At 47.6% G+C, this 26,716-nt stretch overlaps 1 protein-coding gene across 1 annotated transcript in view; it reads right to left on the bottom strand.

Moving 5' to 3' along the window:
* Positions 1-23,312, bottom strand: part of SIM2 (SIM bHLH transcription factor 2) — a gene marked incomplete at its 5' end in the record, with an annotated part of 58,810 nt that extends 35,498 nt beyond the window's left edge. The window contains 4 exons of the mRNA XM_084277008.1: positions 4,827-4,935; positions 11,229-11,318; positions 14,340-14,422; positions 23,138-23,312. Of these exons, the coding sequence (XP_084133134.1) occupies positions 4,827-4,935; positions 11,229-11,318; positions 14,340-14,422; positions 23,138-23,312 (457 nt within the window). The remainder of the gene's footprint in view (positions 1-4,826; positions 4,936-11,228; positions 11,319-14,339; positions 14,423-23,137) is intronic.
* Positions 23,313-26,716: the final 3,404 nt, after the last annotated feature.

Below are 26,716 nucleotides of genomic sequence, written 5' to 3'. Positions count from 1 at the left end.
CACTAAGAAACCAGTTAGTCAGCCCTACAGCATGAAACATTTCCTTGATTCCTGGCAGTTAAGTGTTGCATACCTTAGGATAGAGGTCCAGGAATCTTGAGATCAGCATATGCAACAGATAGAGGTGGTACAAGGAGTGCAAAACTGAGATGTAAAGCACACATAGGTACAAAACTAAGCTAGAGCACAGAAACATGCTGCAGGCCAGAAATGTATTAAGCAATATATGGAAAGCTGTGAAGGGCCACCAAAGCCATCAGAGATCTGAGCACAGCCAGTGCACATCACTGGGACAGATACAATTTTTTTTCTGCTAACACATCCCCATTGAATAGAATAGTTGGGGTTTTTTACAACTGGTGCAAAGTTAGCCTAAAGACTCCTGTGAGGGGTTCACTGCTTATGTGAAGAGAGATTATTATTTTTCCCCACCCCAGCCACCCTCAGAAAGAGAGTCCAGCTGTTGGCTTCTTTCATAGCAGAGATCAGTACATATTACTTTACATTTTCAATGCTGGTCGTGCAAGTAAAAAGGCAGTTTAAAGACTTTGTAAGTTAACGCTGAAATTCTCCAAAGCCTACACAGATCATGGGGCTTATGGCTTTCATTGAGTCATAGCTTACAGACTTTAAAGGCCAGAAAGCAGCATTAGATCATAGGTCTAACCTGTACATAGCAGTTCATTAAACTTCAGTCATTTACTCCTGTGCTGAGCTCAGTAACTTCTGTTTGCCTAAAGCGTATCTTCTGTAAAGACATCCAGCCTTGATCTGAAGACATCAAAAGAGGAAGAAACCACTGCTTCCCTCAGTATTTTGTTCCTGTGGTTAATCAAACTCCTAGTTATAAATGTATGCATTATTCTAATTTGAGCTTTTGTGGTTTCAGTTCACAGACATTACTCCTTGGCATGTTTTTTCTTCCAAAACAGTCCTTTCGTTCCCAGTATTTTCTTCCCTTGGAAGTATGCACACACAGTAATCAAGTCACCTCCCAATCTTCTTTTTGATAAACCAAACAGATGGTGTTCTTTCATCTCTCATTATAAGCCTTTCCAGTCCTTCAGTCATTTTCGTGGCTCTCTTCTGTACTTTCTCCAATTTGCCTTTTTTTTTTTTTAAATGGACAACAGAATTACACAGAAAAATCCAGTGTCCATTTCGCTAATACTCTATAAAGGACACAATTATTCACCCTTGCTATTCCTGTTCACTAATTTCCTGCTTAGATGCACAAGGATTTTCTATCGCCCCTTTTTGCCACAGCATCACAACAGGAGCTCACACAGAGATGTTTGTCCTGTACGACCTTCAGCAATTCCTCTGAGTTGCTGCCTTCCAGCGCCTTGCACCAAAAGCTTTCCTTACCATAACCTGCTAAAGCCCCACATTGGACCTATCTAAAGAGTGATGATGCCAACATCCATTTTCCCAAGTTTTATTACATTTAATAACTCTATGAAGTCCCAGCATCTGGAAGCATGTGATTATTCAAGAATTTTCACTGTCATTAAAAAAACAATCTACTCTCCGTATTTGAAGATGTGCATTGTTGTTCCTGAAACATTAGGAAGTTCAGGGCAAACTTTAAAAAATTAAAAGCTTCTAATTTAAGGAGGCTTATGCCTTTTAAACTAATAAACTAATTTTTTGAGTACCAGGCTTAGGTACAGTGTGACAGAGAGCATTATATATAAAAGTCTACATTATTTCTGATTCTATGCAGTAAGCAATAATTTGCATTTCCATGAGAAATAAAACTCCTGCAAGAGCGGGAGATTTCTAGACCTCAACAGCTGCAAAGCTTCTACCTTTCTCATGTTGGTTGGTTTTTCAGAAAACCTTCTATCAAACCGATGAAGCACTGGAAATACAAGGGAAGGTTTGAAGAGAATAATGAAGAAGAATGAGGAAGATTGAAGAAATAAATAAAGGGCTAGCAACAAAGACTGTAAAACTGGAGGGAAAAATAATCTACATTCTGAGTTATTCAACACTGGTAACAGAGTACCACATAATTAGATAAATACCTTCACATTTGTGATTTTCTTTCTATAACAGACCTTATCATCCTACTGCTGAAATAGCAACTGAACTAAAATATATAGCAACTGAACTAAAAATGTGCCTGAGAATTAGCTGAAGAACACACCATGTGCAAGTAACGTTATATAAACCAAGGTGTATATTTGTGTCTGTGTCTGAGTCTGCAGTGCAATATCAATTTTACTCCTGAGTGACTTGAAGATTCAGATGTGTTTTAAAAGATTAAAAGAGAGAAAATCAAACTCGAATGACAAAAAATGCTCTTGAAAAAGTCTGGTTTCCTTTTTATTAGAAAATAAAGCCACCTTAACTTTTCCCTGTTCTAAGTTATTTGAAAAACTCCGTGTTTTATTTAAATATTCAAAATAACTACTAAGATACAGACAGAAGTTGCTTCATTCCTGTCATTTATTAAATAGGTTTCAGGGCTCCACTGAAGAAAAATAGGAAACCTTCTTTGATTTCTGTAGAGCAAGTAGTTTCAGGTTATACTTCAAGACATATATGTATAAAATACATGCACTGTAGAAAGGTAACTACTAACATAGGGAAGGCAATTATAAATATATATTTGGTCACTCAGATTTTTTTTTAATTTAGCTATGGATTCTGAATATTTTAATACACTTGCTCCATGGATTGTATGGGGAAGAGATATACAGAAGTAAGCTTTGCATAAAATAATCCCTGTACAAACCAGAATACAGCTTAACTCCTTTATTCATCTTCAAGTTTAGGAATCCAAATAAGGTGCTGTTGTTTTTAAGTTTTTGTCATTTTCCTCTGCTACACAAAGTTTTACACCAAACAAAACACAGGTAAATGGATCACACTTCAAAGTAATTTTTTCTTTACCTTTGCACTAGTGAGAAACCAGAGCTTGATGCTAATAACAAACAGCATCTATTTTGAATGAGGTAAAGAAAGCTACAGAGAATGAGGCACATATCTGGGGCTAATTATATCATCAGCAGAATTTCAGACTGAAACAGTTGCAAGTAAACTGAAATTAACAGTTTCAATTGTGTGTAGAGTCTTTTCAAACACAATCAGGACAAAATGACACGTCGCAGGGGCAAGGATTTGTTAAGGAAATAAAAAAATTGACCATAAGAAGCTAAAATGAAAGAGACCTGGTTGTTTCAGACAACAAATACTAACAGGCAAGATAAGCATTGAGAGACATTCAAGTGTAAGCAGGAAACATGCAATACCTAGTTCTGAACAACAAAAACATGCCAAAACAAAACCAGGAGACTATTGCCATTGGCAAAACAATGGGTATAAAACTGTCATACTATTAATTCTGGATACCAGCAGAACTGCATGAAAAACTATTGTATTTATACCAGAGGTATCACCTCTGCTTATCAGTAAGGTAGGATAAAGAAAAAAAAATGTAAAAGTCAACATTTAAAAAAGAATCCCTGGCAGACGAATAAGCAAACTATGAAATAGTCAAATAACAGCTAGAATCACAAGAGTCCAAGAGAAGTTTGCTTTTCAAGACACCAAGGGGTACACAGGAAAACCTGTTTAGGTAGGAAGAAGAAAGAAGATGGTGAAGATAAATCTTCCATTTACACCACTCAGAGCAGTACATATGCTTCCAGGCACATTAAACTATCCTGGATGCAGAGCATACATGATTCTGAAACGCTGATGGAATCACAGCAATCAGAACTGTGGTGAGATCACCAAGTACAGAAAATGTACAGGCAACAGAATGGGAAAAAAATGCCTGATCCTAAACAGAGTTGTAGAGCGAACGCAGAGCTCCTCAGGCTTTTAGGAGCTGTGCCTTAAGAAGGCCAGAAAAAACCAAGAAGATGTGAGCCCCACCTAATTAAGCAATTACGAGATATATGTGAAAGCACATTGTACATGATGGAGCCAGATTACTTCTAATACTTTAAGATTCAAAACATTGCTCCCCAAAAAACCAAAAGCTACTCAAGATTGTGCAAAGATGACCATATCTTTGTTAGTTATATAGTAGTCACAACACTATAGTAACAACTTAATACACAAAGGGTTATGTTAATATTTATGTGTGGTGTCTGAGCACAGCCAGGGTGGACAGTTCTGATCCAGGCGTTCACATAATCAATAAGAGTTCTGCTGTCTTCCCTGACACTCCATCCAGCTTAGCATCATGCTGTATGGGTACGCGTGGGTGAATCATCTGCAGCACCTGAACAGGATGTGTGGAGAGGCTTGGTGAATCAGTGATCCAGTATAAAGGCAAGAGGACATTCTTTTCCTGGACAGATCACTTTTTTAATGAGAGTTTTTTAATGTATACCATTTACAAAACCCATTTTTGATCTTCCTGCAGTGAAGGGTATTAGGACTGGCTTTTTGCCCAAGCTTCAAATTTAACAGTTGTTTTCAAAATATTAGAAGTGTTGTTCTATTTCACAATTGTGTAGTGTATTACTCCATATTTTTTTCCCACTAAGACTATGTAGCTGTGGCTGTGCGCAGCTACACCATTGCAACATTCATGCAGTGATGACAACAGAAAAGATATGAAATGGCTACTGGGCCTGTTTAAAGCTGCATGGACTCCATGAGATAAAAAGCATTATTTAATCCAGGTCACCTTATTCCCTTTACTACATCAAACAAAAATCCTAGGTCACAGTTTCAAGGTCATGTTCCTTCTCTGTTCGCATACACAGCTTCATATCAGATAAATATGGACTCATCTCATTTCAGCCTGGTTGTTTCTGGTTTTAGTTTTCCAATGGTAGTTTGATCACAGATCACACAAGTACCTTGTAAGAGATGAGGATGAAGAGGCTGGTGAGCAGTAAGGACAGCTGTCATCTCATCATGATCGGAAGGATGTATGTACTCATAAATACTATTACCAGTCAACTCCACCTGTGAAGAAAGAAGTAACACATGAAGCAGAGCAGCTGGCTGGTTTTTTCCTATCCCAAAAGTGTTCTTAAGTAAGCTGTATACACTGCATCAGGGTAACTGCACACTATTTTTAAACAGAGGTTGTATGCATCAAAACCATGTCCCAAATTATACCCATTAAGCTGAATTAATCCCTTTTTCAGCAGTAACTAATATTATTGGGGCTTTTGTGGGAATTTCTGGTGGCAATCTGGTTACAGAAGAGCCACTATTAGAGAGAGCTGGCAGGGGAAGTGATGAACTAGAGCAGCTGTAGAAATATTAGATTGCCACAAAATAGGATAAAATCTCTGTGAACTGTATTAATGGCTCTCAAGAAGACAGATATCCAAAAAAACACACTCTCTACAGGTTCCCAGAAACTATCACCTGCATTCAGCTGACTGCTGAGCCTTCAGAGCCAAACTACTAGACTGACACAATTCCTTTGTGTCTTTTCAAAGATGACCCACCACACTCAATCCACAGTAGTGCAAAGAGCTCAGAGCCAGTGAATTCAAAAGACAAACTTCCATGGATTTTCACGGGCAGTGGATTGAGCCTTTGCTGCTTTAAGTAAACATGCACAGTAAAGGCTAGATCTGTCTTAAATATCTGTGTATTCTGTCTTCTCACTTGAACTTTGCTTGCACAAGAATGTATTTCTGTCCTTCCCACTGTTGTACCCATAATAACAGTTGCGCAAAAAAATGAATGGCGTGCACCGTCTGTCCTTTTTCCTAACTCTATCTGCCACGTATAAAACTCACCAACAAAAGTCTCCAGATAGAGGCAGTAATTTATTTAAGGAGTGAACCAATACTTTGAGCCTGTGTTTTAAATTAGTGTCAGGCTGCCCAATTGTTCAGTGTGGCCTGATGTGCCTTGGGCCCCCAAGATCAGAGACAGCTGAGAGGTGAAGTAATTTAACCTATTATTCTGCGCCAATCCTACTGATTTGCTAAGATGTGTGAGTTGCCTTTTCTTTGGAATAAATGAAGTTGTCTACCAGACAAGCAATCTTTTTCCGATAATGTTTCTCATCGTTCCATTTTCTGCATTATTCATGGAATGTCTCTTCCCAAGACTATGCAAACTAACTCTTTTGCTAGCCATCTATTCCCTACTTACTGCTTCTTTCCAACAACCCCTCCCTGCAAAAACAAAACCACCAACACTAGTTTGATATTCTAACCAGAATAAAATTTTGCTGAATAAGGTATGAAGAAAGAAAGAGGGAAAAAAGGAGGGACAGAGAGAGAGAAAAAAAGACAGCAAGAAAGGAAGAGAGAAAGAGGTGAAGAAAGAGAAAGAGGAAAAAAAAGCAAGGAAGATAGGGAGGACAATAAGAGAAAGAGAGAGGAGAAAATGCAAAAGAAAATGAAGGTAAAAGCAAAAGCGAAAAGGAAAGCAGAACAGGAAAAGGGAAGGCAATGCAAGGCAAGGCAAAGCAAGGAATCTAAATTGCTTGATTTGTATCATTTTCTCTAAAAGTTCTCCTTAAAAAGCACTGGCTGTTCCTTTTGGTATTATAACAGGTGGCAACCTGTTATAGTAACACCCCATATTCAAGCTTTGGTGGTGGGAAGGAAGCAGAATATATAGTCTCACTGTAAGTCATGCTTCTCAATGTTTCTGTTTGTTTTTAATTACATGGGGAAAAAACATATTGTAAATGTTCATAGCTATCTCTATAAACATCATAATCAACTACAGACATATAAAACTGATTTTTTTTTACTTTTAATAATTCTCATGGTGATTCACATTTCATTGGCCTACTTGCTTAGTAAACCAGAACAATAAAAAAAATCATGGCAAGAATGTACATCTGTGGTAAGTAGGAGTATAACTCATGACCCTGTTATTATTTTATCTTTGGTTAATACTAATTTTACTTAAGAGTATGTTTGAAATCAATACAATTTTATCAGAGAATACAACTTAAAAAAAAAAAAAACATATGTGGCTATATACAAACAATCTCACCCTTCAATATAAAGACTTCCTTACAAAAACAATACCAACCAACCAACCTAACTAGCAATATCAACTGTAGTAATCCAAAACATCTTGTTGCATCTCTGCTATTACCATGCATAATTGTAACTGCACCAACATGCATCTACTCTCTCACAAAGCATAACTCATGGGTATTTCTTGCTTTTCCAAAAGTCACTAAATATTTCAAAAGGACTCACAGAAAGATACATATTTGTTCACAGGACTGGACCCAAGGTCACAGTTTGATCCAAACTGTAATTTGTATTCCAGGGCTTATATCTAAAATTCAAAACTGAAGTGCTTTGTCAAACTAATGGCTAGTTTTTCTCGTTATAGACATAGGAATATTTTCTACTCCCATGTATGCATTTGCAACCCCAGCAAAATCAGCAGGAGGTGAACATACAACACTGAAACCAAAATTGACTGTAAAAATGCAAGTGGAAACATAAAGCCGTCAGCAAAGAGATGGGGGCTATGTAAGAGTCAAATAACCAAAATATGTATACATCATTTTGAAACTGACCACAGTCTCCAGCTATGCATAGTGCATGCATGCTATTTTAAAGCCTACAATGAAACACTGAAAACTAAAAAAAAATAAATTATATGGTTCAATTCATAAACCTTCTAAAATCCCATGCCTCAGGCTTATTAAACCAGCTTCCTTGATGCAGTTTTTTAATATCTGTAAATACCTGCTTACTACCAACTATTGCTGTTTCCTACTAAGAGGGGTTTTATGTGTAACTCAGCTGCAAGTTTTTTCCCTGCCAAGAAACAATTCATAATAAACACAGAGGACTAAGTAGATGGAGTCTAGAGCAAATAATTACACATTTTGCCTTTCATATACTTATTTGATGAAAGTAAAATAAACTCTTTGAAAAGTTCAGATGTTTGTGGTTAAATATTTCAAGACTTATCAAAAGTTGAAGATAAGCTTGGATCCCTCGTGGACCCAGAAAATGGCTGGAATAAACACCAGACTTTCAAGATAAAATAAAAGTTATATATACACACACACGCGCGCGCACACACACACGTTTCGCCATTCTTTCCTTAGAGGATGTTCCTCTCCAAGGTGTGTCTTTGGACTCTAAACAAAAAAAAAAAAAAAAACCTACTTGGGGAATTTCAACCTATTTGTTATCCATGGAAGAAAAGAGGCAAGGAATTGACTCAGCTAATGCAAATCAGTTCCACAGTAGTCTGAAGCCAGCTGAAATTAGCTGGAGAAGGGGGGCCCTACCCATCAATATTTACAGTATTTACTGTCATAGTTAAGAACAAAGGCAGATCAAAATCCAAAGCCACAAATTAAGTGATAGGTCCACAAATAAAGATGTAGCCTTTTCAGAAATATTGTTTTTGATTCTCTGATGCTCTAGACAGAAGTGAGGGAAGCAGTACTGAAAAACAATTCTCAATGTCATTTTTAAATTTTAAAATAGCTTAACTACACCAGGCAGTAAAGGGTTATTCAGAAGTACTAATTTCTTTCTGCTGAAGTTAAATTCAAGATCAACTAGAAGATAAAGGCTACTGTACTAGGTCTCTGAGAATATCCTGCAAAATATTTTTAAATGAACTTTTTATTTAGTTTAAATATATATTTTAAAACAAATTGCACCTTAACTGGAAATTGATGTGTGGAGTAGTTAATTGTCAAATTATTTAATAAAAAGGCCTTTCTATGCACACTCTAAAAGATTTTCTACAATCATCATCACTCTGGTCTCAGCTTGTATTGGCTGGAGCTCTATAAGAGCACTTGTTGGAAATATAGTGTGGGATTATGACTTGCTGAGGGAGACTTGCAGAATTTGCTTCTACAGACCAATCTCATTCTTGTTGATGTCAGTGGCAAAACTCCCAGCAATTTCCAGTGAAGTAGGAACAAGAACTCATTTAAAGCCCTGGGAAGCTTACAGGAATATCCTGGTGTTAGTGTATTAATATCCTAGTATGTAGGAGTAAACTAGTATTAATGTTAGTAATACCTAAAGCAAAACTATCCTTTCAAAAATAGAAAAGAAGAAAACCCAAGAAATTGTTAGATGATAAAAGAACATGAGGAAAGAGGGGTAACATCACTGTCTTGTTTAGCTGATGTTTTGTATTTATAAACCAAAAACAACCCTCCAAAGCAACCTGTGCACTTTGAAACTGTTGGACTACTTAAGTGTTTTGAGAGTTTAAAACATGCTCTTAAATTTTCTATCTCTCTGTTCTCTATAGCTTTCTGGGGAGTTCAAGGATGTACCCCATTCACTTACAAATCTCTGCTAAAGCGAAATATTTGTGATTTTGCTTATTAAGCTGACTTCCATAGGCAATGCAACCAAATCCTCTAGTTTTCCTTGGCACTTCTTACACTCAGGGTTTATAGGTATTTATATGTGCAGTGCTCATGGTATTCAGTCTGTGCGGAGGGCTGTAAGGGCATGAGGGCTAAATATGACAAGCCTGGATGACACTTTCAGTCCCCACTCCTTGAATGTGGCCAAGTCTATTTAGCACCCTACTGATCCCATAGTTCTTTAATTTCACCAGATGACTGGATAATACCGAGACCTACAAGATCTGATTACTGTATATTCCTTAAAAAGAAAGTAAATAAAAGAAAGAAACAACTTCTGGACAAAATCTCGAAGATCAGTTAGCACTTCTCAAACAGCAAACAGTGTGGGACAATGACACTCCATCAGGACAGATGGGAACACTCAGTGCTTTGGAATAATTGTACTGTCTGAATCTGTTTAAGCAGTCAGCACTATGGTGGATCTTTTCAAAAGTTAGGGTGAGAAAAACTTTCAGTAATGAAGTTAGTCCTAAGTAGAATATATGGCCATTCTAAAACAAAACAATATGTAAAGTAATTTGAACATGTACTAAATGTTATGAAATAACTATTATTTTACTCTAACAGACTCAGTTGAACAAATTGATTGAACTCCAAATGTTCCCTGCACACATTTTTAAAAGTTAGCAGGAAAGAAAGTATCTACACAGAATATCGATTCTCAACATTATTTTTTCTAACAGAGATTTAAAAAAAAAGAGGGATTGTAGCTGCCTTTGGATTTAGAAGTGGTGTTTATGAAATTATACACTAGCTTTTTATAGCTATTTAAAGTTATATTTTTTCTCACAGTTACTAATTCTAATATCACTATTATAAAAATACATATAAAGAACTTCAGTATTTCAATCAAAAATATTAGTTACTACCAAAGTTAAAGTACTCCTAATCTCCACAACTGAGTGCCTTCTGTTTATTGGAATAGCCATGGGGCATATACCCCAGACATTTTCAGAACACCCTGCTCTCTCACGTTCATCTCCTGACTCTTCTTCTCTCTGTTAAGTCCTTATTTCACTTTAAGTCTGAGAAGTGTTTGAGCTGCAACTGGTTCTGAAGAAACACTTCTGTTCCTTGCAAGTCTCATCCAGGGCCCAGTGAAATTAATTAGAAGTGTTTCTGTTAGACTTTAGTAAGCTTTAGGTCAGGTGCTACCAACGAATTTGTGTAATACATTTACACACAAAGGTATGGAAACTTGCACTTTGCAATAAATTCAGGCTATTTGCCCTTGTGCCTATCCCAAGAAGGCAAAAAATTAGAAATGTCTTTCTAAGAAAAAAAAACAATAAAAACCCCTTATACTTCTTGTGCAGAACAGTAGTAAACTGAGTTTTATGAGTTCTATCACAACCATATAAAACGCTTTACTGAAAAGACCACTGAGCTGGAAAAACTCAGGAAAAACTACCCTGAATTCCATGTGAACACTCATAAATCTGCCCCCCTTTTCTTTTTTTCCTAAAGCACATTTACCATAAAACTCATGTTCCACATCAGATTTCCTCTATTTCATAGCAAGTCTCAATATCTTACACAATCTAAAACATATAGACTTGAATTCTAAACTTTATTTCAGACGTATAGAGTTACCACACAGGCTTTAGTTTTGGGTTTCAAGCTCTGTATATATCTACAAGTTGCAATATTATATTATTTATTACCCTTCTTAAAGGTAATGAGAAGTAAAATACAATGAACAAGAAAAGATATAAAGACAGTCACGATGTGGTTGTAAGTAAAGGAAACTTGAATATTTAAGTAAGGCCATTTGTCAGAAAACAAAGTCGAAGCTTCAAATACCCCTAAAAACCACTGACATTGTATACATGGCAAGATACCAGTGTTAGGTTCCCAATCTCGTACCTGTATTTAACAGATGGACAGAATAAATCACTCATACCTGAGATAAGCCAAGATGTACAGATGCCGTTTCTGAAATGTACATTATCTTGCCATCTGATGCTACCACAAAAACAAAGCCATCCAAAGTCTGAAAAAAAAATAATAAAATGAAAAATAAGTATGGTAAAAAGCAAGCACTCTATTTAATCCATTTACAGAGAAAAAAAATAAAGTATTTTGGAGGAAGACAGCAACAAATAGCAAAATTTAAGGAACAGAAACCTTTATCTGATGCTGTTCTTACAAACTCTATGACACATGCACACATTGTGAAATCCAATTCATTCCCTCTACAGATGCTAGCTTTACTGCTTCACTTTAAGTTAACATTCTCCTGTTGATTCTGGTTATTTTAGTACTTAGAACAAATCCTGAGCTATGTGGTACTTAGGGGAAAGTCTAGTAGTACTACGCAAGCCATTTTTTATGGTGTAATTGGCAGACACAGCTTACCGCTATTTGCAATATATTTAATGATACCATAAGCAATGTTTTAAATGTCTTTTACTATATTTTTAATAATGTCTTTCTGAACAGAGGGCTGCCTGCTATGTAACTACGTGAACGTAGAAAAAGAAAGTAAAATAAATCAACATTCAAAACTTCATCACACCCGAAGAGAGATATTTAAGCTCATTAAACTATACCCCTACGGTTTGTAAATCTTGATGAATGGTAATTCCACAATGCAAACTTGAGATCCAATCCTACAAATTCTTATTGACAGGATATTGACTGGAAGGTAAATATTACTTGTTTGTGTAAAAATTGAAGTTTAATGTAGTCATGTATCATTCATATGAGAAAAAATATATCGTACAGGTTAGCCAAAACTGACCACAATTTAGATACACAAACTATCACTTTGGAGGTACCTTGGTTCTTCAGTGCCCAATTTGAGGCATTTTTTTCAAAAGCATCCGATACCCTCAGTCAAAAAGTATCCATTATCTCTAACTAGTTCAGGAAGCTTTGATAAACACATACACATAAACATCATTGAAAAACACATTTGAAAGAGAAATTTTTTTTTTATGGCACACAGATTCAAAAAAAATTGCCTCTTTTAATTCATCTCTCAAGCTACTGAACAAGGAGAGAAGCAATAAAATTCTGCGTGCTTCATACTTGTACAGTGCTGGCCCAATAAGAAAATATTCTAAATTATTCTCTGGCCTACTAACGATTCTACAGCACGTAATTGAAACCAGATTACTCTTTGCCTTTGCTTTTTAGTCCTTTTTTTGGAACATAAATTAAATTTTGTAGACGTATTAAAATGGGAAATAAATTATTGCATCCTCAGCTATAACTTCGCTTTTAAACACTGTCATCTTGCAATTGCTCTGCCCAGTATCATAACTAAAACCGTGTCAATGCTACCATTACTGCATTATATGGTGGAGTAGGTCTTTTAAGTTTCCTATAGAGAAAGGCGTATTGAAGCGGAAACTTCACATGTAAGGTTTCAGTTTAAGAACCCTTCAAAAAAAGGTTTACAGTAAATGTGGGTTTATTAAAAAGCTAAGCATTCATAATTCAGAAATAACTGAACTGTGAAATGAGTATTACAGGTGACTAGCATATAATGTTACTTAAGTTCATTTAATGCCAGGCAAAATGTGAAACAGCTAACAGGGAGGGAGGCACAAGTGCAACAACAATGATTTTTACAACTAGGTATGCATTTTCTAGGTAGACCAGTGATTCTGGACCAGCTGATAGGGCACCAGCTGCTCAAACCAGATTTTTTCAGGGCTGGAAATACCTCCGCATGAGATAATTTTGAGCTCTATCAGTTCCCATCTACTGTAGGCGGCCAGTGGCGCACGCTTCAAACCGCTCCACCGGCAGCGCGCTCCCATTTTACCTCGGGAGAAGGGACTGTGCCTCTCAGGGCTGCAGGAACAAGCCAGTAACGGCGTTTCAAGCGAGCCCACCCCGCCGCCTCAGCAGGAGCCTCCCAGAAGGACGCGGCTCGCTCGAGCCTGAGGCAAACGGCGGCTACCTGAGGGGGCCTGCGCGCGGCCCTCCGGCCAACGGCCGGGGCGCGAGGCGGGGCGGGGCGGGGGGAAAGGCGGGCACTGGGCCCAGCGGCCGGGACCGTGGTTCGCCCCGGTGGCGAGGGATAGAGGTGCGCCAGCCTCTCTGGCGGCTCGGCGGGGGGCGGGAGGGGGTGGTGGGCGGCGGCGGCCGCCGCGGACCCCGAACAAGGTTTCTGTTGAGGTTGTTTAGGTTTGGTGGGTTGTTTGGGTTGGTTTTTTTTTATCCCCAACCCGAGCGAAGAGTTAAAACAGCTCCGGCTCAGTGACCAGGAATTAACCTCCCGCAATAAAAGCGGCCGTTAAATGATTACGGTTTACTAGGTCTTTAAAATCGGGGGAGAAAAACCCTTGCTGTGTTAAATTCGCATATAAAAAAAAAAAAATGGAGCTAAACGTTTGGGTTTGGTTGGGGGTTGTTTTTTCCCCCCTCCTCTCCGGCTGGCACACACGCCCCAGCTACGACTTCCTAAACTCTCCCTCGCGGGGCGACTTCAGAGGAATTCCAGCGCAGATCAACGGGATTGCGAACAACGGCATTTTCAGGTGCTAACGTCCACGGGAGATCGAACCCAGATGTTCGCCCACCCTCCCCGCTCCCTTACAGGTTTCCCCTCCCGAGCCACCGGCGGAGAACGGCAATGACCGATGCCGGGCACCTCTCCAGCCTAAACGCGCTCCCCGTTGCCATCCGACGGGGGGCTGCCCGCGGGACATTCCCGGCAGTTCTGGGGCAGGTCTGATTAACGCTTTTACGGCTGGGAGGTACTTTGCGTGCACAGAGAGACCATTAGTGCCATGGTAAGCCGTAATTTCTACTAAGGCGAAATAATAAACTTTTGAAAATTAAAAATATATATTTAAGTGGTTGGTGTCTTGGGGTTTGTCCCCTCGCAGCCCGTGCGAGGCTCGGGAGTTAAGAGGAAGGCTTCACCTAGGCTCCTCTGGCGATGAGGGGGAGAGGAGGAGGAGGAGGAGGAGGAAGAGAGGCGGGAGGTTGATCACCCTGCAACACCAGACTTAGGATGCACAGCGCATACGAGAGAGAGGAGGAAGGCGTCCACTACCTGAAGCAAATGGGATCCGAGCTCCTTGGCCACGTTATCCAAGGGCCCTATCCTGCTCGGCTGTCCCCAGGCGTCGCCTAGACCTGCAAAGGAACCAAGGAGCTGGTTAGAGCGGGAAGCGGAGCCGGGCCCTCCCTACCTTCCCGGCGGGACACGCACTGCCCACAGCCCGCCCGCTCTTCCCCCTTCTCCCGCGGGGAGCGGTCCGGACTGCTCGAGAGGTGGGAAAGGCTGTGTCCCTTCTACTCGCATGCGTGAGGGAAGTGGTCTTTTTCCGGAGGTCCCGAAGAGGGCATCCCCGGGACCCGTTTTTTGCGTCCCGGAGAGTCGCCCGCCCTACAGCGCACCCCCAGGGAGGCGCCTGCCCCAGCCGCTTCCTCTGGCCCGCCATGCCGGCACCGTCCCTACAGGAGCACCGTGCCTGTCCCCGCTTCCCCCGCAGCTGAGATGAGGGAAGACTGGCCACACACTGAGGACCCGAAGGACGAGCCGCCGTGCAGGCGGGCGCGGAGCACCCGGCCAGCCACAGCCTTGCCAGGCACAGCCCGGGGCATTTGGCGCACAGCGGGGGGTTCCCACACGGAAGGCACAAGGAGCTGTGAGACACTCGCCTGTCTTCAATTACTGCCCCGGCCACGCGTGCTCCCCGCGGGAGGTTGCGCGTACGGCGGTCCCTGACTCCGGCACGGAGGCCTACCCCGCGGCCCTCTGCTCCTGCGGCCGGCCGGCGGGCTGGACGGGAGCGTGGCTTCCTTTGGGGGTGCCGGTGACCCCCCACGCTGGTCAAGGAGGGTCCCGGCTGAAAAGGGGTTTGAGGAGGTTAAAGAGGTACGAAACTGCCCCGACGGCCTCTTCACATGCACACGGACGGGACCGAGCAGTTTGTCGGCGCGACTGTACAGATTCACTCCGCTATCCCCCATCCGCCGACAGCTCGGTCCCGGCGATGCCCGGACCCTGCTGACCCGACAGGCCCGACCCGGCCCCGCCGTTCGGCCCTAACGCTGCCCGGCGGGTTGGGGAGAGCCCGTGTACCCGGCACTGCCCTGACGACAGCGAGAGAGGTTATTGATGGAGCTGTGCTGCGGGGGCTTGGGCGAAGTCTGGGGCAGGTCTGGGTTTTTTTCTCATTTCTTCCATGCACAGAAGACTTGCACCAGCTCCCCGGTGGAGATGAGACTGCTACCCGTGCCAGTCGAAGTGCTGGAGGCCCGATCGCTCTGCAGCGTGCCATTGCCCGCAGGAGCGCGCAGATGGAGGGCAAGAGGGAGGGACGGGACCGCATCCGTTGTTAATGACTCTTCTTTGGAGAGCAAGGACAGCCCTCGGGGTCACAGCACAGCTTCTGAGAAGGAAGGGAGACCTAAGGCTGATCCTTCCCGTGCCTCCCTGGGGTCCAGAGGCGCTGTGGAAGGGCCTCACCCGCGAAAGGCGGGGATGCTCGGGGCTCCCAGACCCGCGGTGCTGGCGGCCGGGCCGCGGCGACACTGACTCCACAAGCGCCCTGACTCACCGGGGCCGGGAGCCCTCTAAACGGCCAGGAGCTTTCAAAGAACCCCCCCTGCCGCAAGCTTGCAGGGGAGAAGGCCTCTGCAGCGGGAGCCCCTCATGCCTCCGTTACGGGAGGGAGAAGTTGACATCCTGCCCTAATCTCCTGCTCTGGAGCGTGTTTCTGAAGGGCCCGCCAAAGGCTCTCCCGGATCCGTGCACCCTTTGGCCGAGAGTCTGCAGGTCAGGTAGCCCTGGTCTAGAAACGATGTGAGCCTTTCTCCCCGCCCTTGAAGCGTCCCCTGAGGTGAAGGGGATCTCCCACTGGAGGAACAGGGGTGGCGGAGAGAACTCGTGAGGAAGCGCGGATGCCCGCGGTGCCTCGCCCCGAGTTTCGCCTCCTCACGGTGCCGCGGTGTCAGGGGAGCCTGGTCCCAGTCTCGCCGAGCAAGCAAAAAGGAGCCTCCGGTTCCCAGCGCCAGGCGCCTGCTTTCCGCAAGGCAGCAGCAGCAGCAGCACCCAAGGTCAGCCCCAAGAGGAGGCATCTGTCTCCCCGTGTCCCGACCCCGCGTCAGGCACTCCGGCTGCCCCAGCGGGTCCCTCCAAACCGCGTCATGGAAGCGCACGGTGTGCGGCTACGCTTTCTTCTGGGCAGGGGAAGGGCACCTCTCCTTCCCTGGGAGAGTTTAGCCACGCATTGGGAAATATGCCTTGAAGAACCAAACGAAAAGTCGCACTTTCCTACTGTTGTCCCCATTTCGAAGTTTGGAGAAACCTTCTAAACTTCCGAGGACCCTTCAACATATTCTTTCTGCTAAAACGCTGGTTCCCCGGGGCGGAAAGTTTGAGAATCGCAGAGACATCCTGCAGTCTTTTTCCCGAGGCGGTAAAAGATGCAAAAGACAGAGTCAGTGCTGGTGTTGCGTGGCTTGCCCTTATTTCGATTTATTAATTTAAAGTGTCGGCATATGGGATTATATCCCCACAAAGAGGGCTACGCACAGGGGAGCAAAAGCCGTCTCGAAATCATCCCTAACATTCCGAAGGACGCAGGAGATTTACTTTTTGAGCCACTCACAAAGAAACTGTTCCAGAACGAACCGTGTCTCTGCCGCACCCATGCGTGGCAATGTGCTCCCGTCCTGTCCGCTACGGCTGGCCAGGTACGGTTTCACAACATGCCAAAAATCTGCACTATTTTTGAGTTTCTTTCCTAAACCTAAAGAAAAAAGGAGGAGGAAAAAAAAAAGTAATTTCCGCAGATTTGTTCCCTTTGAAATTGTAAATTGGAGTTGCAGTTGCGAACTCGCATCAAACGTAAACGTGTTCGGTGGCTCAGCCTGGCATTCGTCTAAGCTTATTTTAAAGCCGATGATTTTATCATTTAATCCACCGGCAGATCGCTTTAAAGGTGGAAACGAAACGAATAAAACCTTACGTTCGGATAAAGCACTAACGCCCATTAACTTGTCTTCCGAGAGATTTGCAAACGCGCCGACTACGTCCCGTAAACATATGGATGCAATAGACTGAGCCGGGCTGCTCCTGCCCAGCCAGTAAATAACGCACATTTTCACTCACTGGACTGGAGCGAGGCCAAAAGAGCTGCCGATACAAAGGGAGCGTTTCCTACATCGCTTAAACGCGGTGGGAGTTTGCTCGGGTGGCCCCGGTCGGGAAGGGGTCTCCGGCGGCCAAGGCTACCGGGTCTCTGACCGACTGTGCAGCCGGACTGGTCATTTTGAAGGAAAAGTTTAAAAATGCCCCACTGCAGCACAAATTACCTGTGACGCTGGCCCCGAGAGCGATTTGCCTGCGACGGAGCAGCTGGCGCATCCTTCCCTCAAATGCTGCGGACACCCGTGGGGGGTGGCCTGCCCCCCCGAGCGCAGCCCCTTTGCTCTGCTAGAGGGTAGTGGATCACCTACAGACAACGGCTTGGGGCAACTCCGGCCGCTGCCCGTACCGTAAAGCCGGAGTCGGGCTCGGCGGCAAAGCTCGTCCCGGCGGGCAAGAGCTGGCACGGCGAAGCGCTGCCTGCTCTGTGTGTGTGTGGGGCGGGGGGAAAGTGACTCGGTGGCCCCAGGCGCAACCTCCCCTTTCCTGGCATCCCACCGTCGGGAAACACGGATCAGACGAGCCCCTCTACTTGTGTGCCCTCCATTTACTGGTGTCTGTAACAACCGCTGGTCCCGGGACCGTGCTAGGGGGGCAGGACGGGCACAGCGGGGTGCCTGAGAGGCAACGCTAAGGGGGAAATAACCGGCCTTAATAGCAATTTGCCAGGACACCGGGCGGCAGGTTCGACTCCGACAATGCCGTTCCGGGGCCAAACAGGGTTTTTTCCACGGACACCCCAAAGTACGTGCTATTTTACTGCTGAAAGAAGTGGGGGTTCTCATACGAATGCCCCCTTGCTGGGCACGATTTCCTCCCCCCTCACCGTCCTTTGACGTCTGTCTGGTTTTCAAAGTACCTCAACTTCGTACCATTTCCCAGTTTCCAGAGAGTTAAATTGTAATAAGTCCTAGAAATGTTTGGGAACAACTCCCACCCACCTTTACTCTCCAAATATATAAATTCGTCCACACACACATTTGAAAAGCCCAGTAGCTTCTCTACTTGGGATTCTGCTAAAAGAATTACTTAACGATGTATTATGTTAAGTATCGGATTGCCCTGTAACTTGGAGTATTTCCTTTGTGTCTACTGTATTGTTCCTCGGCTACCCCGGAGCGCATGGTCCCCCTGCGTTATTCAATCGCCATCCTTTACAAGGAACCTGGGTCAACTACAAGCGCCGAGGTTTTCAGCGCCGCCTCTCCCAGGGGATTTTTTCCCTAGCGCGCTTCTGCGTCCCACGGCCGGTAGAGCAGGGGGAAAATTACCGGGGGACGGCGAGCTGTCAGCCCGGGCAAATGCCGGGGACTGGGAGGAGGCAGCCCCTGCCCTTGGTCTAGCTTTGGCTCCCTCGTCTAAGCGAGGCCCAGGCTTGGATGGCGAGGGGGTGTCCTGTGAGGTGGGGGAGACACCGGGACGAGGCGCAGAGCTGCCACCCTGCCCTAAGCCCCGTCTGCAGCGGAGGCAGAGGTATCTCAGTCCCGACGGCACAGAGGATCGCACCGTTTGACAGGGCGACCCGAGGGGCCGGGCCGGGACTGCAGCCGGCGGCGAGCCCCCGGCCTCGGCGGGGGTAACCTCTGCTCGGCATGGGGGGGGGGGCTCCCACACCGGGGTCGCCTTTGGATGGAGCAGGGCTGCGTTACTTTAACTTCGGCGGGGATATACCGGTCCGCCAGTCTCTCTCTGCGGCTTCAGCGTCACCGAGGGCTGCGCGATGGGAACGATGGGTGTAAAGATCAAGACTTTAGTATTAAAATTAGAAAAAAAAAAAAAAAAAAAGAAAGAGAAAAAGGAAAAAAAAAAAGGCCAAACCAAAAACCAAACCGACAAAAAATGCCTCCAGGAGCAGCCCAAACCCGGCTCCTCCTGGAGAGCCAGAAACACCAGATCGGGCTAACGAGCCCGAAAGCTGTCGCAAGACAAACAGCGAGGACCCGGGCAAAGCCACAGCTACCATGGCAGTGACCCCTTCCTCCCGCCCTCCTCTCCTCGCCGGGCAGCAGTGTCCGAAGCCACCCCACTGCCACTCGTTCCCGCACCGCGCGGCTGCCGGCTCCCGCCGCCTGGGAACGGCCGCGCAGCTCCACGGAAACCCTAATGGCACTTTTGTTTTACTAAGACCTTTAATGACGCTATTAGCGGTTATTACAATAGAGGCACGATTTCGTAGAGGGATTCTTCACGCCGCCGGCTCGGGCTCGCGTTATTTATTTATCTATTGAACCTCTTCAGACTACGTATTAGATTAAATAGCTGCAGTTCTCCTTAATTTTATTTAAATATATAAATCGGGTTTAAAACGCTGTACGCTCCCAGTAATCTCTACTGTCTGCGTCTCGGAATAAGGAACAGGTCTAAGATCTAACTCCGAGTCATTTTAGTCAGATTACTTTGTATAACACACATTGTCCTTTGGGTCACTTATTATCTCGCTCCCATTGGGTTTAAACATCTATAAATGTGCAGTTTTATAGTCAGTTTTGGAAACTGCGGCGGGGGTGGGGGAGTGAGAGGGTCACAATTTAACCAGTCTGCCATAAGGGGGGGGGGGGGGGGGGACAGAGAATCGAGAGTTTTAAATATAATTTTTTCGTCTTTTTCTCTCATTTGATCATTTTTAGGGAAAAAAAACCCAAACAGCCAATCAAAAAAACCCACCCCAACCCCCCGAAAACCAACTAAAAAATCCCCATCCTAAACTGACAGTCAAGACAGAAGAAGTCTCGCGGTGTATTTTTGTTCTACTGTAATAAATGCCTTGGCAAAAAATCAAAACACAAGAGAAGACTATCTTACAGAGCGGGAGCGCGGGGGAGGCTGTAGGTTGCTGTCTCCTGGACTTTAATTCATGAATCTGAAGGTCAGAGAGAAACCGCACGGCAAAATCTGTTATATTCGAGCACGAAATTGTTCCTTCTTAGGCTTGCACTTTGAGAGGAGAAGGGAGATGGAATATAAATCTCCTTTCACTCTCTTTTCTTTGAGCCTGATCGGGAGCCTCTGCGGGGGGATCTGTAAGTTTAGTCCAAAATGTGCATCCTTGGGAAAACCCTGGCCAGGGTGAGCAGGGAGAGACCTGCCTGAACCCCCTTACAAGCGATGTCGAAGCTCTGGGTCCAGAAACCTCGGTGAGGGTCTAAAACTTTGCCTAAACTATATGTCAACTCCTTCTGGAAATAGAGTGAGTGGGGGAAGCCATCCACCGGAGTTTTAAACACACAGCCCTCTCTTCCTCTCCAGTCTAGACAGAGTTGGAAGCCGGTTTTATAGCTGGACAACGTTTCTGATCACGCTGGCTGCAGCTGCCCTGGGCCTAGCACTCATGCTGGAGGCGTCTCGGGCCTCCCCGCCCCCCGCCGCCACCGCGGGCTGGAAGAAGTGAACTCCCTAGAGCCTTACGGGGGTGATGCCCCAGTGCCGGCCACGGCGGCTGGGGTGGCCCGGAGCGGTAGACCCTCTGGACTTTGCCTCCCCTCCGAGTAAATCCAGCTGGAAACCACCAGCTGGGGTGGAGGGGAGGGGGGGGAAGGATCACCACCCCCTCCCCTCCTTCCACAGGCAAATCCCGAGGGAAAGGGAAGTTAGGGTAATGCGGGACCATGTGCTGTAAGGCAGCGCACCCTCGACCGGCACCAAACGCCCTACTGCAGCCGGTGGGGGTGCGGGGTCTGCCCGCTGCCGTCTTTCTCCGGCTCCCCTCTCTACCCTCCACCCTCCCAGTCACTAAACATACGGCTCGGGGTCGGAGGAGGTTGCTCTCTTGGCCTGTCATCCCTGGATGCAAAGCTTTGGTTTTAAATGTATTTCCATCCGTACTTAAGACGATGAAAGATCAGGAATTCGCTGTATGCATTTAAATGTTGCTCTTAATAAGCAGAGTGTGCGGAAGCGCACGCCCGGCCTGTTTAAGGAAGACAGACACATAAAACACACCCGAGCTGTGGGTATAAACCTGCTCTGGGGGTCGTCTTGTTGCTCTTGAGGATCAGTAGGGCTGGAAAAGCAGGGACGCATTCAGCAGCGCCTCGAAACGTGCCACTTTTCGTCCCTCCTAAATCAAAGCCATTTGGGGGCATGTTCCCCAGCAAAGGCCAGGCGAGTGGCCCCCCGAAATTAACGACACGCTATTTCTCATCGGAAAATTTCCCGATGAGGGATAATGGCTGGAAATCGCAGCGGAGCAGCGCCTCGCTTCACCTTGCTCCGCTAACTCGGCGTGCTTCGGGAGCGCACGCTAAAGGAGCCCTGGCTTTCCGTAGCTCTGCTAGTATTTGCTCTCGAAATTACTGAATTAGATGGCCACAACGGTAAGCTTTTCTCGATTTGGGAGTCGGTGGTGCCCGCCCCCCCCCCTTTTTTTTTTTTAATTTGCAGGCTTTTAATAAAACTCCTTAGAAACCGCGACGAACGGCAGAACTTCCACTCCGGAATCTGGTAACTTTTTTTCCCCGCCTTCCCGCTCCGTCCGGAGAGGCACAAACAAATGGCAAAGGGGGGAAACTGGATTTTATTTAAGCACCCGCAGACACTAACTAGCTTTTCATTTCACATCTCCCATCAACTCAGCGGGAGCACGGAACTCACGGGCGGCCGGCAACTCTTCGCGGGTGCCGCTTTGCTCCCTCCCCCCTCGCCCAAAACAGCTCCAACCGAGCGCTCTCGGGGGTGTGGGGGCGAAGATGGCCGTGGGTGTGCTTTTTACCAAACCCGGGGGTGGGGGGAGGTGTGGGGAGGAAAGAGATAGCGGTGTCAGGCCTCGTTTCTGCGTGTCTCCGAGAAGAGCTCCAGGAGTCACCGACGCTCACCGCCCCGGCCCCGCAAGGCCCCGGCCACGTATGGCCCTGCCCGGGCACCAGCAGGGTCCCGACCCCACTTAGGGGCAGGCTGAGCTCGGACTGGGTCTCCCCACTCTCCCCTTCCCCAGGAGAGGGCGGAGGGCGTCGCTACGAAGCCAAAGAAAATAATAATAACACCCAGACTGTTTTTTCCCCCAGGCCGTGCCCGGGCACCGGCAGGAGCGCCGTGCCGAGGGGCCTCCCCTGGGGCCGGGGCGGCTGCTTCCCCGGGGCCGCAGGCGCGGGGCACGGCGGAGAGGAACAGAACCCGCTCTCTTCGGGACGGTCCTCCCGAGCAGACCGAGATGAACCGGCCGCAAAGAAGGAGGGGGGAGAAGGAGGGGATTAACGCGACGGTTCTGCTCTCCGGTCGCCTCCGGCGGGCTGCCAGCCCCCGCTCCGCCGCCAAGCCGGCGCAGCCCCCGGCCGGGGTCCCCGCGCATCCCGCACCTCCGGCGCGGCTCCCGTCTTCCTACGCGCGGTGTCGGCGAGCTGTTTTCGTGCTTAGGCCTCACAGGACCGGGGCTGCTACTCGCAGCCCGCTCTCCGCACGCCACCCCTGCGGCAAGCCTTGGCTTTCGGGCAGCGCAGCGCTGCCTCCTTCTCCCAAGCAAGCGGGCTCCTTTCCATCCCGGCGGCTGTTCCCTCGCTCTCCCCTCGTTTCCCACCCGTGGCTGGGATCCCAGCAAGCACTCCCCTTCCTCCCAGAACGCGGAGGCGATGCGGACTCGTCTCGGGGTATGTTTGGGGCCCCCCAACACCCCCCTTTCAGGCCGCAGTACTGCCCCGTCCCTCGTGTGAGGGCCGGGCGGGAGGCGGACGGCTCCTCCCGGGGAGCCCAGGGGTGGTTACCTTCGGGGAAGACGGCTCGCATTTTCAGGTAGCTGGTGGTGAGGCGGATGATGGACGCCTTGTCCAGCTGGGAGGTGATGGCCGAGGGTAAGGGCAGGAGTTTGGCCAGTTCGTAGAATTCTCCATTTTCTTTTTCCCGTCTAGTCTTTGCCGCGTTCTTGGATTTTTCCTTCATCGCGACTACTGCAAGGCGAAGATGACACTGGCATATTAGACCCGATTCTTCCGAATTGCAGGGGGCATGGATCTCGGCTTCAGAGTTAGTATTTTCGTTGAAGGAAGAGAGGGAGGGAATTCACCCCAAAATAAAATAAAATAATAATAACAATAATTTTAAAAAATAAAAAGAAGATTTAAAAAAATGGAAAAGGGGAGGGGAAAAAAAAGCCAAACCAACCAAACAAAAACAACACCGACAGAAACGGTGCGAGGATGGGGGAGGCGATCACCGAGCCACAACCACGACTGGCAAGCCGCTCGGGGAAGGCAGTTCTGCTCTGACCCTGCAATATCTAGCGCTTCGAAACCGAGACTGAAAGACCTACACGAACCCACGATCGTCTCTGCCTGCAGCTGGAATCGTATCTTCTCCTCAATGGGGAGCAAATCACTCGGTTCCCTTCACCGAACGATTTCTTCTACTCAATCCTTCCCCGTCCAAAAATAATAATACAAAAATATTAAAAGTCGAGCGTCCACACAAGAAATCATTGGGCTAAGCAGGCTGAACCATTTTTTGACACTTCGTCTCTTAAAAAAAAAAAAAAAAAGAAAGAAAAAAAGAAAAGTAAAAGTAAGAGCGCGCAACTCGTTTAATGAGGTGCAAAATGATCTGGTCCCCGAGCCCGGGATGCCGAGGAGACGACGAGCCGTCAAGGCGAACCCCCTGCTTAAACGAAAGTCAAAGCTGGTGCGGAGGGAGCTGATGGTTGGAGCGCTCCGAAATCACAAGCTCGCATTTCCTTCAGACGCTTCCCTCTCGGCGGGCGGCGGCTGGTCTTGCGGCAGAAAGACGCTTTTCCCCTGTCCCCGAGGGGCTGCTTCAGCGCCGGGGCGCGGGGGGCGCCGAGCCCCGCGGGGCGGCGGCGGCTGCGGGGCTGGGCTGGCGGCGGGACTGCGGGCACGGGGGGCTGCTGGCCGCGGGGCTGCTCCCGCCGCTCCGGCCGCTGCGCCCAGCTCCAAATGTGGTTCTCATGCGGAGTCAAATTAAAGGATCCGTTTTCCTCGGGACCAGTGCCACTTCAGCGTTGTCTCTTTCCAAACAAGTCCGAGCGCTGGCAAAGGCGCGGGTTTGATTTGTTTGGTTTATTTATTGGTGGGGTTTTTTTCCCCCTCCTTTTAAAGAAAAAGAATTTTCAAGATCGAGAATTGTTTCTTTTTATTATTATTATTATAATTATTATTTATCACGTATTTAAAGAGCAAAGCGGTGGCTCTTTCGCATAGACATGCCTTTCAAAGGCGAAGGGAGGGTTTGTTACATGCACCTCCCGCAAGGAGCAGCGATCCTCACCATACGGCAAGGATCGAAGGTAAAATTCCCCTCCTCTCGGAAATCCTAGCCGCCACGCTCCTCGCCTGAAAGCACCGGTATCTCCTCTTTTTTTTTTTTTTTTTTCTCCCCCCCCCCTTCTTTTTCTTTCTTTCTTTTTTTTTTTTTTTTCCCAGGGGCAGAAGGAGCTCTGAAGTGCACTCCTCGGTTAATTCTTTAGCAAAGGCTGCAGAAAGCCAGGAGAGCCTCAAGAGGGGAGGGGATAATGTATCCGTGACGTGTCCTCCCGCGCAGCGCCCTCCGAGGGACCCAAATACAGAGAAGCCAGAAAAGAGCCGCAATTAGCACTTGCGATGGGACGGGAGGCCGGGGCGGGGGGGAGTCGGGGGAGGGGGCGGTTTGCCGTGGCAGCCTAAACCCGCTTCTCCCGACCTCCCTAAGCGGCCGCGGGGCGCCAGCGGAGACCTGCGGCCCCGTTGCACCGTAATCTGCTGGCGCTCACGTACGCGCTTGTTGCGCCGGCCGTGACCCCGCGGCGCCGGGGGGAGTAGGGAGGGGGGGCTCTTACCTCCACCCAGCACCCGTCTGCAGGCAGGGGTAGGGACATGGGCGTGCGTGGGGCAGCGACACGCGTGGGCCCTCCTTCACCAGACTCACTGCTCCGCCATTAATTCACCCCAGCGCTTTCCCCTGTTGTTTTGGCGCTGAGTAAAAGGCAAAATGTACCTGCATACATATACATACGTGTGTATACATATATATATGTATTTATAGCACACATTTATACTGTATAGACACATTCTCTATATTTTTGCATACGCTTAGAAGTGTGTGCACGTGTACGTGCATCAGTACATTCGCAAAGGCACACACACACACGTATATACTCATACACGGCGTCTCGAACCGCTGCCTGCGGTGAGAGGGGAAGCGCGGGGTCGAGCTGCGGCGGAGGAGGTGGGCGTTGCCAAGGGGCCTCGCTGTCCCGCAGCCCTCCCCGACGGTGCCGTGCGGGAGTTGCCACCGCTCATCAGCCCCCGACGTGACTCTCCACTGCCCGGCGGGCCACCGATGACCCGGAGCAAGCAAAGAGGCTCTTCGGAGGAAGATGAAGAAACAACCCGAGCGCCTGGGTTTTGCCAGCGCCCCCCGGGTACCCTCCCCCTCAGGCGGCGGACACCCGACGGCGGCCCCACGCCCCACGGCGTGGGCAGAGCTGGGCGACGCGGCGCTCACGGGGCTGTAACCGCAAGGCTCGGAGCCACTTTTGCAGAGTCTGTCACAGTGGCAGCTAAAGCAAGAGCGATGGCCGGGTACACCCTCCCCGCCACCGTTATGTCCCGAGTGACAGGATTAAACCCGTCCCGGACAGGACCACTCCGTGCTCGGCCAGGTTTTGACGCGGCCCCCGACCCGACGGGAGCCCTTCATGCTGCAAGGGTACCGCCGCGCTGCTGCGAGGGGCGCAGGCGGGGGGACAGAGCTCACGGACACACACACACTCCCACGGGGAACCGGCCCTACCCAGCGCCCCCTGCAAAAAGCCGCCCCGCGGGCCGGCTGCGAACCCACACGCGTGGCTCCAGCACCCTCCCGCCCGCGCGGAGGGAGCTGGGTTGTAGCCGGCGGTAAAAAGCACTGAGGAGAAAGACCACGGTGGGAATAAAAAGAGCGACCAGGCGGAGCCCAGTGACACGCGGGTCCACAACCGCGGCCATAGGGATGGCGTCGAGGGGGATGGGATCACCCGCTTGCAAAACACAATGCACCGGTCCTTAATATTAATCCCCGGGAGAGGCCTGGTCGGCGGGCGAGTGTGTTTGCTTAAGCTCGCCCGCCCCTCTGTAATTATCCTATTACACCAGAAAGGGCCCGGCCCGGCGTTGTCGAGGGAAAGGCCACGCTCTTTAACCTCCCCGCCGCCGGCGGAGGCCCCGTCTCTGCGGGCGGGACTTGCGTGGCCCCCCGCGCCGTCACGGCTGCCCCGGGTCTCTCTTCCCGGGCCGCCCCCGCGGGGACGCGCCACCCGGGGTAGCCGGTTTCCGTCCTCACCGCGCCCTGGGGATGGCGAGTTAGGGAGAAAGGGG

The sequence above is a fragment of the Gallinula chloropus genome (assembly GCF_964237585.1).
Source record: "Gallinula chloropus genome assembly, chromosome: 1".
NCBI lineage: Eukaryota > Metazoa > Chordata > Aves > Gruiformes > Rallidae > Gallinula > Gallinula chloropus.
Note: the sequence above shows the minus strand (reverse complement) of the source record. Positions and strands in the feature narration are given on the sequence as shown.